This window comes from Hyla sarda, chromosome 10 (assembly GCF_029499605.1).
Source record: "Hyla sarda isolate aHylSar1 chromosome 10, aHylSar1.hap1, whole genome shotgun sequence".
NCBI classification, from domain to species: Eukaryota; Metazoa; Chordata; class Amphibia; order Anura; family Hylidae; genus Hyla; species Hyla sarda.
In genome coordinates this window covers 6,239,942-6,253,343 of record NC_079198.1, presented here as the reverse complement: position 1 = coordinate 6,253,343, position 13,402 = coordinate 6,239,942, and the positions used below count along the sequence as shown (strand labels likewise).

Below are 13,402 nucleotides of genomic sequence, written 5' to 3'. Positions count from 1 at the left end.
TATCACTATTATCATCATCATCAGCCATAATGTAAAATCAAATGGGAGGGGGCGCTACAGAATGCATGGCCTTCTTCTGTGTAGAAGGAATGCCCTCTGTGTAGAAGGAATGGCCTCCGTGTAGAAGGAATGGCCTCAACGTAGAAGGAATGGCCTCTGTGTAGAAGGAATGGCCTCTGTGTAGAAGGAATGGCCTCCGTGTAGAAGGAATGGCCTCAACGTAGAAGGAATGGCCTCTGTGTAGAAGGAATGGCCTCAACGTAGAAGGAATGGCCTCTGTGTAGAAGGAATGGCCTCTGTGTAGAAGGAATGGCCTCTGTGTAGAAGGAATGCCCTCTGTGTAGAAGGAATGGCCTCCGTGTAGAAGGAATGGCCTCAACGTAGAAGGAATGGCCTCTGTGTAGAAGGAATGGCCTCTGTGTAGAAGGAATGGCCTCCGTGTAGAAGGAATGGCCTCAACGTAGAAGGAATGGCCTCTGTGTAGAAGGAATGGCCTCTGTGTAGAAGGAATGGCCTCCGTGTAGAAGGAATGGCCTCCGTGTAGAAGGAATGGCCTCAATGTAGAAGGAATGGCCTCAGTGTAGAAGGAATGGCCTCAATGTAGAAGGAATGGCCTCCGTGTAGAAGGAATGGCCTCAATGTAAAAAGAATGGCCTCAGTGTAGAAGGAATGGCCTCAGTGTAGAAGGAATGGCCTCGGTGTAGAAGGAATGGCCTCGGTGTAGAAGGAATGGCCTCAATGTAGAAGGAATGGCCTCAATGTAGAAGGAATGGCCTCTGTGTAGAAGGAATGGCCTCAATGTAGAAGGTATGGCCTCTGTGTAGAAGGAATGGCCTCAATGTAGAAGGAATGGCCTCTGTGTAGAAGGAATGGCCTCCGTGTAGAAGGAATGGCCTCGGTGTAGAAGGAATGGCCTCGGTGTAGAAGGAATGGCCTCGGTGTAGAAGGAATGGCCTCGGTGTAGAAGAAATGGCCTCGGTGTAGAAGAAATGGCCTCGGTGTAGAAGGAATGGCCTCGGTGTAGAAGGAATGGCCTCTGTGTAGAAGGAATGGCCTCTGTGTAGAAGGAATGGCCTCCGTGTAGAAGGAATGGCCTCCGTGTAGAAGGAATGGCCTCTGTGTAGAAGGAATGGCCTCCGTGTAGAAGGAATGGCCTCCGTGTAGAAGGAATGGCCTCCGTGTAGAAGGAATGGCCTCTGTGTAGAAGGAATGGCCTCCGTGTAGAAGGAATGGCCTCTGTGTAGAAGGAATGGCCTCCGTGTAGAAGGAATGGCCTCCGTGTAGAAGGAATGGCCTCCGTGTAGAAGGAATGGCCTCCGTGTAGAAGGAATGGCCTCAATGTAGAAGGAATGGCCTCGGTGTAGAAGGAATGGCCTCCGTGTAGAAGGAATGGCCTCCGTGTAGAAGGAATGGCCTCGGTGAACGCTGTGACATCACATATGAACCCGGTGTGAACTCGGTCACTGGGAGGGAAAGTTCTGCATTCACATTCTGCATTATTCCTGGAACACGGACCGATAAGGGTTTAATTATCAATGTGAAGGGAATTGTTCCAAAGGAATCGGAGCGGCCAAGAAATCTCTCGGGAACCCTTTGAAGTTTTAATCGTGAGCAATTGTAGCCGGAGGGGACAGCTCCTACATCATTGACCGGCGAGCTGCGGTATAAAGACGCCATAATTATACGGACGTGATCTCCAAATACATTCTCTATTAACCCTTCTAGCCAGAATCCATGAAAAGATAGATAGATAGATATGAGATAGATAGATATGAGATAAATAGATATGAGATAAATAGATATGAGATAGATAGATAGATATGAGATAGATAGATAGATATGAGATAGATAGATAGATAGATAGATATGAGATAGATATGAGATAGATATGAGATAGATAGATATGAGATAGATAGATATGAGATAAATAGATATGAGATAAATAGATATGAGATAAATAGATATGAGATAGATAGATAGATAGATAGATATGAGATAGATAGATAGATAGATATGAGATAGATAGATATGAGATAGATAGATATGAGATAGATATGAGATAGATAGATATGAGATAGATAGATATGAGATAGATAGATAGATATGAGATAGATATGAGATAGATAGATAGATAGATAGATAGATATGAGATAGATAGATATGAGATAGATAGATATGAGATAGATATGAGATAGATAGATATGAGATAGATAGATATGAGATAGATAGATAGATATGAGATAGATATGAGATAGATAGATAGATAGATAGATAGATATGAGATAGATAGATAGATAGATAGATATGAGATAGATAGATAGATATGAGATAGATAGATAGATAGATAATATGAGATAGATAGATAGATAGATAGATATGAGATAGATAGATATGAGATAGATAGATAGATAGATATGAGATAGATAGATAGATAGATAGATATGAGATAGATATGAGATAGATAGATAGATATGAGATAGATAGATAGATATGAGATAGATAGATAGATAGATATGAGAGAGATAGATAGATATGAGATAGATAGATAGATAGATATGAGATAGATAGATAGATATGAGATAGATAGATAATATGAGATAGATAGATATGAAATAGATAGATAGATATGAGATAGATAGACCTACAAAATACAAAAACCAAACCCACAAAAGTTGCAAAATTGCAGTTTCCTTATAACTTTACGCCAGCAAATAGTATATTTTTTCGCAGGACATTTTATGGTAAAGGACAATTGGTCACGTAAAAGACAACAAGTCCTCACATAAGAGTTGGGGAGAGAAGGAAAACAACAAAAAACACAAAAATGAACCATGGTCCGGTTCTTTAAGGGGTACTCCGGTGCTCCAGCGTTCTGAACATTTTGTGCAGAATGCTCGGAGACGGAGGCCGTGATCGTGAAGACACAGCCACGCCCCCTCGTGACATCACTCCACGTCCCCTCCATTCATGTCTATGGGAGGGGGCGTGTTGGCCGACATGCCCCCTCCCATAGACATGAATGGAGGGGGCGTGGTGTGACATCAGAAGGGGCGTGGCCTTGACATCACAACCACTGCCGCAGGAACGGGCCGTTTGTTTAGAACACCGGGTGCTGCCCGAGATCGCAGTGGGCCCCAGCAGCGGGACCCCAGTGATCAGACATTTATCCCCTATCCTTTGGAGTACCCCTTTAAGGCCACAATGGTCTGAGTCCTTAAGGGGTTGATGTAAATATTTCCTCCACTGTAGGTGACAGGTCCTGTTGCTTTTCTCAGTTAATAAATGTTCTGTAGGGGATGATTGTTCTGTAGAGGATGATTGTTCTGTAGGGGATGATTGTTCTGTAGGGGATGATTGTTCTGCAGACATATCCTGTTGCTTTTCCCTGTCAGTAAGGCGATGTTCACACACCATAAAATTGTTAGTGTTTTAAATCCATTTACAGCTGAAAGAAATGGTCAATTTCACAGTGTGTGAACATGCTTACAGGTCCTATAGGTGATCCTGTAGGTCAGTGTTTCTCAACCAGTGTGCCTCCAGCTGTTGCAAAACTGCAACTCCCAGCATGCCCAGACAGCCTACGGCTGTCTGGGCATGCTAGGAGTTGTAGTTTTGCAACAGCTGGAGGCACCCTGGTTGGGAAATACCTCTGTAGGTAATAGATCTACTGCTGACAGATCCTGTTGCTTTTCCTTGTCAGTAAATACTTTATTATCTACTGCTGACAGATCCTGTTGCTTTTCCCTGTCAGTAAATACTTTATTGTCTACTGCTAACAGATCATGTTGCTTTTCCCTGTCAGTAAATACTTTATTGTCTACTGCTAACAGATCCTGTTGCTTTTCCCTGTCAGTAAATACTTTGTTGTCTACTGCTGACAGATCCTGTTGCTATACCCTGTCAGTAAATACTTTGTTTTCTACTACCGACAGATCTTGTTGCTGTTCCCTGTCAGTAAATACTTTGTTTTCTACTGCTGACAGATCCTGCTGCTTTAACCTGTACATAATTTGTCCTCTGTATTGCAGTGTTGGCCGATACGATAACATTGCCTTTTTTTTCTTTCTTTCTAGTGAATTTGTTAGACACAGCGACCATTCCTGGGGACTGGGGCTGGCTGACCTACCCCCCTCATGGGGTAAGTACCGCGATCCCAACAATCAACACATCTTACGACATCTTCTTGTGGAGCTTTCCTGTTTCATACATACTGTCACGACGGAGCGGCGTGGCGGTGTTGGTGTGCGGCCGCCCGGTGCGCGCCCGTAATGGACAAGGATTGTGCGAGCTCCGGTGGAATTGCTCATAACACTTCGGGTGTAATTGGCTGTAAAATAAGAGTGGAGTTTGTGTGAGGAGAGTAATTGTGGTGTCTGTGTGCAGCCGGCAGGAGGGAGAGAGGGTCACCGACTATAGGCCTGACCCCTTCATCCTTCTCCTGGGAGACCCCGGACTAAGTCATCACCATTGACAGCGAGGAGACCGATCATCCTCTGGAGTCAGTGACCTGGCAGGAAACAGCAGGCAGCATGCTGCGGCGCGGAAGAACCCATCCAGTCCTAATATGTCAGATATGATGAGTGCACCAGGATTGTCACCAAGTAATAGGACCATATATATGAGTCTAAGCAGGAACAGGCACAGACATTTTTGGGGCCAATGGCCCAATAGAAAAAATGGGCAGTTTATTTATCTTAAAGGGGTACTCCGGTGGAAAGCTTTTTTTAAATCAAAATCAACTGGTGCCAGAAAGTTAAACAAATTTGTAAATCACTTCTATTAAAAAATCTTAATCCTTCCAGTACTTATTAGCTGCTGAATACTACAGAGGAAATTCTTTTCTTTTTGGAACCCAGTGCTCTCTGCTGACATCAAGAGCACAGTGCTCTCTGCTGACATCACGAGCACAAGCTAATTTTGCAGCACCTTAAAGGGATTATCCAGGATTTTAATATTAATATATATATATATATATATATATATATATATATATATATATATATATGAACTGGCTCCAGAAAGTTAAACAGATTTGTAAATTACTTCTAATAAAAAATATTAATCCTTTCAGTACTTATGAGCTTCTGAAGTTAAGGTTGTTCTTTTCTGTCTAAGTGCTCTCTGATGACACGTGTCTGGGGAACCGCCCAGTTTAGAAGCAAATCCCAATAGCAAACCTCTTCTAAACTGGGCGGTTCCCGAGACACGTGTCATCAGAGAGCACTTAGACAGAAAAGAACAACCTTAACTTCAGAAGCTCATAAGTACTGAAAGGATTAAGATTTTTTAATAGAAGTAATTTACAAATCTGTATAACTTTCTGGAGCCAGTTCATATATATATATATATATATATATATATATATATATATACATATATATATATATATATATATATATATATATATATATGAAAATTCCTGGATAATCCCTTTAAGGTGCTGCGTCTACCCGGTTGGGGCAGATATTGGCACTACATACAGGGGGGGATCATCTCCAGTCCAGGGTCTTATTTTCGCAGTTGGAGTCCTCATATATAGTCCCTCTTTTTGTTCTCCTGATCTTCCGTGGTGTTTTTTGGATTCAGTTCTTTCCATGGTGACGGCTCAGTGACAGGTGCGGTGGTACCGAAAGATTCCCCCATGGCAGAGAAATGGAAGCGGAGTATCTGGCACATTAAGCGGTGTTTGCTGTGATCCCCCAACATGCATCGGGCTCGCGGGATTTGGACTGATTTTTTTTATTTATTTTTTGCAGCCTTCACTGTCATGTCGGGGATGACATCGGGTCCCAGCATAATAATAGCTCTAATGAATAATGAAACAGATGCTAGAGAGCTGATGGCAGGAACAATAGAGATTGGCTGGATGAGGAGAGAGACTGTCTATCTAGAACTGTGGTCTCATAGTGGGGCCCTCCAGATGTTGCAAAACTTCAACTCTCAGCATGCCCGGACAGCCGTTGGCTGTCCGGGCGTGCTGGGAGTTGAAGTTTTGCAACATCTGGAGGACTGCAGTTTTAAGACCACTGCACAAAGGCCTTGATTTACATTTCAGGGACAGAGTGAATCCTCTGGAGAAGGCAGACAGGCTTTTGGCTGTCCGGGCATGCTGGGAGTAATAGTTTTGCAACATCGGGAGGGACACAGTTTGAGACCACTGATCTAGAAGAACAGACCTAGCAATACTAGGCTAAAGGCCAACTGGGGGCCAAGTCCACCATTACAGCTCCCGAATCCTCCCCAAGTCATCCACTATGGTCTTCCAGCCTCTAACCCAAATCCTCGGAGCCCAGTGTCTACGCTACTTTGCGGGTCAACACAGGGCTGGTGTAAGGATTTTTGCCACCCTAGGCTAAAGCTTATTGGCTCCGCCCTTTGACACGCCCCACCTTACTACTGGGGTGACACACTGTAACAAACCTCCTCCCCATGTAATCTCCTTACTACTGGGGTGACACACTGTAACAAACCTCCTCCTTATGTAATCTCCTTACTACTCGGGTGACACACTGTAACAAACCTCCTCCTCATGCAATCACCTTACTACTGGAGTGACACACTGTAACAAACCTCCTCCTCATGTAATCTCCTTACTACTGGGGTGACACACTGTAACAAACCTCCTCCTCATGTAATCTCCTTACTACTGGGGTGACACACTGTAACAAACCCCCTCCTCATGTAATCTCCTTACTACTGGGGTGACACACTGTAACAAACCTCCTCCTCATGTAATCACCTTAATACTGGGGTGACACACTGTAACAAACCACCCACTCATGTAATCTCCTTAGTACTGCGGTGACACACTGTAACAAACCTCCTCCTCATGTAATCTCCTTACTACTGGGGTGACACACTGTAACAAACCTCCTCCTCATGTAATCACCTTACTACTCGGGTGACACACTGTAACAAACCTCCTCCTCATGTAATCACCTTACTACTGGGGTGACACACTGTAACAAACCTCCTCCTCATGTAATCTCCTTACTACTGGGGTGACACACTGTAACAAACCTCCTCCTCATGTAATCTCCTTACTACTGGGGTGAAACACTGTAAGAAACCTCCTCCTCATGTAATCTCCATACTACTGGGGTGACACACTGTAACAAACCTCCTTCTCATGTAATCTCCTTACTACTGAGGTGACACGCTGTAACAAACCTCCTCCTGTAATCTCCTTACTACTGGGGTGACACACTGTAACAAACCTCCTCCTCATGCAATTACCTTACTACTAGGGTGACACACTGTAACAAACCTCCTCCTCATGTAATCTCCTCACTACTGGGGTGACACACAGTAACAAACATCCTCCAGTAATCTCCTTACTACTGGGGTGACACACTGTAACAAACCTCCTCCTCATGTAATCTCCTTACTACTGGGGTGACACACTGTAACAAACCTCCTCATCATGTAATCTCCTTACTACTGGGGTGACACACTGTAACAAACCTCCTCCTGTAATGTCCTTACTACTGAGGTGACACACTGTAACGAACCTCCTCCTCATGTAATCTCCTTACTACTGGGGTGACACACTGTAACAAACCTCCTCCCCATGTAATCTCCTTACTACTGGGGTGACACATTGTAACAAACCTCCTCCTCATGTAATCTCCTTACTACTAGGGTGACACACTGTAACAAACCTCCTCCTCATGTAATCTCCTTACTACTGGGGTGACACACTGTAACAAACCTCCTCCTCATGTAATCTCCTTACTACTGGGGTGACACACTGTAACAAGCCCCCTGCTCATGTAATCTCCTTACTACTGGGGTGACACACTGTAACAACCTCCTCCTCATGTTATCTCCTTACTACTGGGGTGACACACTGTAACAAACCTCCTCTTCATGTAATCTCCTTACTACTGGGGTGATACACTGTAACAAACCTCCTCCTCATGTAATCTCCTTACTACTGGGGTGACACACTGTAACAAACCTCCTCCTCATGTAATCTCCTTACTACTGGGGTGATACACTGTAACAAATCTCCTCCTCGTGTAATCTCCTTACTACTGGGTTGACACACTGTAACAAACCTTCTCCTCATGTAATCTCCTTACTACTGGCGTGACACACTGTAACAAACCTCCTCCTCATGTAATCTCATTACTACTAGTGTGACACACTGTAACAAACCTCCTCCTTATGTAATCTCCTTACTACTGGGGTGACACACTGTAACAAACCTCCTCCTCATGTAATCTCCTTACTACTGGGGTGACACTCTGTAACAAACCCCCTCCTCATGCAATCACCTTACTACTGGGGTGACACACTGTAACAAACCTCCTACTCATGTAATCTCCTTACTACTGTGGTGACACACTGTAACAAACCTCCTCCTCATGTAATCTCCTTACTACTGGGGTGACACACTGTAACAAACCCCCTCCTCATGCAATCACCTTACTACTGGGGTGACACACTGTAACAAACCTCCTCCTCATGTAATCTCCTTACTACTGGGGTGACACACTGTAACAAACCTCCTCCTCATGTAATCACCTTACTACTGGGGTGACACACTGTAACAAACCTCCTCCTCATGTAATCACCTTACTACTGGGGTGACACACTGTAACAAACCACCCCCTCATGTAATCTCCTTACTACTGGGGTGACAACTGTAACAAACCTCCTCCTCATGTAATCTCCTTACTACTGGGGTGACACACTGTAACAAACCTCCTCCTCATTTAATCTCCTTACTACTAGGGTGACACACTGTAACAAACCTCCTCCTCATGTAATCTCCTTACTACTGGGGTGACACACTGTAACAAACCCCCTCCTCATGTAATCTCCTTACTACTGGGGTGAAACACTGTAACAACCTCCTCCTCATGTAATTTCCTTACTACTAGGGTGACACACTGTAACAAACCTCCTCCCCATGTAATCTCCTTACTACTGGGGTGACACATTGTAACAAACCTCCTCCTCATGTAATCTCCTTACTACTAGGGTGACACACTGTAACAAACCTCCTCCTCATGTAATCTCCTTACTACTGGGGTGACACACTGTAACAAACCTCCTCCTCATGTAATCTCCTTACTACTGGGGTGACACACTGTAACAAGCCCCCTGCTCATGTAATCTCCTTACTACTGGGGTGACACACTGTAACAACCTCCTCCTCATGTTATCTCCTTACTACTGGGGTGACACACTGTAACAAACCTCCTCTTCATGTAATCTCCTTACTACTGGGGTGATACACTGTAACAAACCTCCTCCTCATGTAATCTCCTTACTACTGGGGTGACACACTGTAACAAACCTCCTCCTCATGTAATCTCCTTACTACTGGGGTGACACACTGTAACAAACCTCCTCCTCATGTAATCTCCTTACTACTGTGGTGACACACTGTAACAAATCTCCTCCTCGTGTAATCTCCTTACTACTGGGTTGACACACTGTAACAAACCTTCTCCTCATGTAATCTCCTTACTACTGGCGTGACACACTGTAACAAACCTCCTCCTCATGTAATCTCATTACTACTAGTGTGACACACTGTAACAAACCTCCTCCTTATGTAATCTCCTTACTACTGGGGTGACACACTGTAACAAACCTCCTCCTCATGTAATCTCCTTACTACTGGGGTGACACTCTGTAACAAACCCCCTCCTCATGCAATCACCTTACTACTGGGGTGACACACTGTAACAAACCTCCTACTCATGTAATCTCCTTACTACTGTGGTGACACACTGTAACAAACCTCCTCCTCATGTAATCTCCTTACTACTGGGGTGACACACTGTAACAAACCCCCTCCTCATGCAATCACCTTACTACTGGGGTGACACACTGTAACAAACCTCCTCCTCATGTAATCTCCTTACTACTGGGGTGACACACTGTAACAAACCTCCTCCTCATGTAATCACCTTACTACTGGGGTGACACACTGTAACAAACCTCCTCCTCATGTAATCACCTTACTACTGGGGTGACACACTGTAACAAACCACCCCCTCATGTAATCTCCTTACTACTGGGGTGACAACTGTAACAAACCTCCTCCTCATGTAATCTCCTTACTACTGGGGTGACACACTGTAACAAACCTCCTCCTCATGTAATCTCCTTACTACTAGGGTGACACACTGTAACAAACCTCCTCCTCATGTAATCTCCTTACTACTGGGGTGACACACTGTAACAAACCCCCTCCTCATGTAATCTCCTTACTACTGGGGTGAAACACTGTAACAACCTCCTCCTCATGTAATTTCCTTACTACTAGGGTGACACACTGTAACAAACCTCCTCCTCATGTAATCTCCTTACTACTGGGGTGACACACTGTAACAAACCCCCTCCTCATGTAATCTCACTACTGGGGTGACACACTGTAACAACCTCCTCTTTGTGTAATTATGGTACCGGGCTGCGCTGGTGATGCTTCGGATGCCGGCTACTAACATTCTTGCAGTGGGCAGAGCGGCGCCCCCATCACGAGGGCGCTCTAGGTGGCTGCCTATTTTGCTTAAAGGCAGAACCGGCCCTGGGTCGACACTCACGAGGCCCGACGCCAGCAGAATCCGCCGGTCCCTTGTTAATTAAGATGTCCTCATTTGCGTCTCGCCGGGGGGATGTTATCACTATGGCGGCAGACGAGACAGACCGAACTTCATTTATTTAAAAATAAAATTAAAATATAAAAAACACTTCAAACTAACAGTGAGGAATCGTGGATGAAAGAACGGCAGGTATTTGGGGCTGGAGATATGAAACCGATCGAAATCTCCTCTGTTCCTCGGAGAAGATGGCTCGGAAATTCTCGGCGACTCTCCCATCAGGACGTGAAGGTTCTTTTTGAAACCCATTAATTAGTTTAGTTTTTTATTATTACTATGTTTTAATTTAAAGTGAAGAATAAAACATCAAAAAGCCTCTTCCATGCCGTTCGCCCGAGTCGCCCGATGAGCGCCCGCTCCCTGGGAAATCCACATTTTCATGCTCGGTTGATACTTAAATATTCTACGGAGGTCACACACGGTTTGTTAGATGTCACCTCTCTGGATATTTTGGGGGAGGGGGGGGGGGGGGGGGTTGCATATTTTCCACACAATGTATAGGAACGGAGGAGATTATCCAGTCCCTGGCAGTCACGACTAATGATTGTCATTCAGTCGCAGGCAGGTAGTGTTTAGTGCAGCCTCAGCCTCCAGTCACTGCGCCCGCATGAATCATTTATGGCCGACAGATCTGTGCTGATTGGCATCGGTTTCCGTTTCTACTACAGGTTTCCTTTTAAACCACTTCAACTTGTCCTTTTCAAAGATCTTCTCAATATGTTACGTCACCCGAGAGGTGATAATATTCGCGAGGATCCCGGAGTCTTTTCAGGTTTCGTTCACCCGAGACTCCCATAAAAGCTGCAAAACAAAGACAAAGGCCATTGTTGAAGCCACCCGACAAAACTGCTTCAGCTATGAGAGTCCACATGATCAGGGTCAGGGTCCCTCTAATGCAGTGGTTCCCAACCCAGTCCTCAAGGCCACACAGGTAACGGGACACTATACTGAAAGTTAGAGATAAGTAAAAATAAGGAAAAGAATGGTGCGCACCTCTGGGTCCCTCCGGTGGTCCAATGTAGAAAACCGTAAAAATTTAAAAATCTTTCTATTCAAGAGCCAAGGTACATGCTCTCAATTCATCCAAGTGTTCACACAAAAAAAACATGCACGAGGATGCGGTCCATCGCAAGCCCTTCTCCGAAAGGAGAGAGGCCCCCCAATTAACCAAACCCTTCGCCCCTGGGCCAAAAGGCACCTACAAGACTCTAGGTACAATGTCCCTTTTCGCCAAGACCAAAGATCTGTCCAAGGATGTCAGGGACAAGATTGTAGACTACACAAGGCTGGAATGGGCTACGAGACCATCGCCGAGACCATTTCCAAGACCATCGCCAAGACCAAAGATCTGTCCAAGGATGTCAGGGACAAGACTGCAGACCTACACAAGGCTGGAATGGGCTACGAGACAATCGACAAGACCATCGACGAGACCATCTCCAAGACCACTGCCAAGGCCATCACCAAGACCATCGCCAAGACCATTGCCAAGACCATGCCCAAGCAGCTTGGGGAGAAGTTTACAGAAGTTGGTGCCATTATTCACAAAGAAATACAAACTAACTCAATCTCCCGTGGTCGGGGGCTCCATGTGGGGTCTCACCTCATGTAGTTTCCATGATCATGAGTACGATGAGGAATCAGCCCAGAACTGCATGGGAGGATCTTGTCAATGATCTCAATGATCTGAATGATTCAGATGTTCATTGTCAAACTTCAGACAGACCTGTACATGTGCCTTCTTGAGCAGGGGGACCTTGCGGGTGCTGAAGGCACTTTCAGTCCTTCATGGCGTAGTGTGTTACTAATTGTTTTCTTGGTGACTTTGGTCCCAGCTGCCTTGAGATTATTGACAAGATCCTCCTATGTAGTTCTGGGCTGATTCCTCCCCATTCTCTTGATCATTGAAACCCCACGAGGGTCCTTTTCAGAGAGTGCTCCCGATCTCAGCTCGCTACCTGTATAAAAGACACCTGGAGTACATAGTAATTTATAACTTATTTGGACTGTGTTTTTCTAGACTCACTTCTCACCAAGACTCTTGGCCGTGGTCTTGTAGCCCTTTCCCGCCTTGTGTAGGTCTACAATCTTGTCCCTCGTGAACATGAGGATTGCCATCGTATAGATTCTGAACCTCAGGGATCCGATCTCCTTAAAATATCGGGCTCCCCGAGAAGCTGCGACAATGCCATCTGAATAATGTCTTCACAAAGGATTTTCTTAGTTCTCCACCACGAAGCCTTTAGGCCCGTCTGGTTGGGAATCTGAGTCTAGACCCGAGGCTTCTCCACCTCCAAAAAAGCTTCTTTCAGTCTTACAATGTTTCAGTCAAGTCAATGGCTAGTCATCTAGAAGAAGAAAGGCGCCCGCGCTGCCCCGAGTCTCATCTTTTGCCCCGCACTTGTTTCATTTCTAATTATTGTCAGCTGGTGGCGCGAGGGGGGGGGGTGGAACGTTTGGCCGCCTGACGTGACTCCCGACGCGCGGGCTCCGCGCGACTTTCTGTTGTGCTTGTTTGTGACTACGTATTAAATATGTGATTATTTTTCTGCCCGCGGCAATATGTAACGGTGGAGAATCTCCTCGCCTCCAATTAGCCCCTGTGTCCGGCCGCGCCGCTTCATTTCATAATACATTTTTGGGAGAATTCACCTGTAAAATATGTGAATCAAATTAGTTTCATGAATCTAATAACAGCTAAGAACTTTTTTTTTTCTTTTTCCGGAGGGCTCGGCACAATATTGCAGCCGCAGATAAATAGGGCTGGATGATTTCCAGACGTC

At 45.1% G+C, this 13,402-nt stretch overlaps 1 protein-coding gene across 4 annotated transcripts in view; it reads left to right on the top strand.

Moving 5' to 3' along the window:
- The window catches only part of EPHA8 (EPH receptor A8), an 83,276-nt gene that overhangs the window by 24,996 nt on the left and 44,878 nt on the right, over nucleotides 1–13,402 (top strand). For all 4 annotated transcript variants that reach the window (XM_056542154.1, XM_056542155.1, XM_056542152.1 and 1 more), the window contains exon 2: nucleotides 4,074–4,138. In XM_056542154.1, coding sequence (XP_056398129.1) covers nucleotides 4,074–4,138 — 65 coding nt within the window. The remainder of the gene's footprint in view (nucleotides 1–4,073; nucleotides 4,139–13,402) is intronic.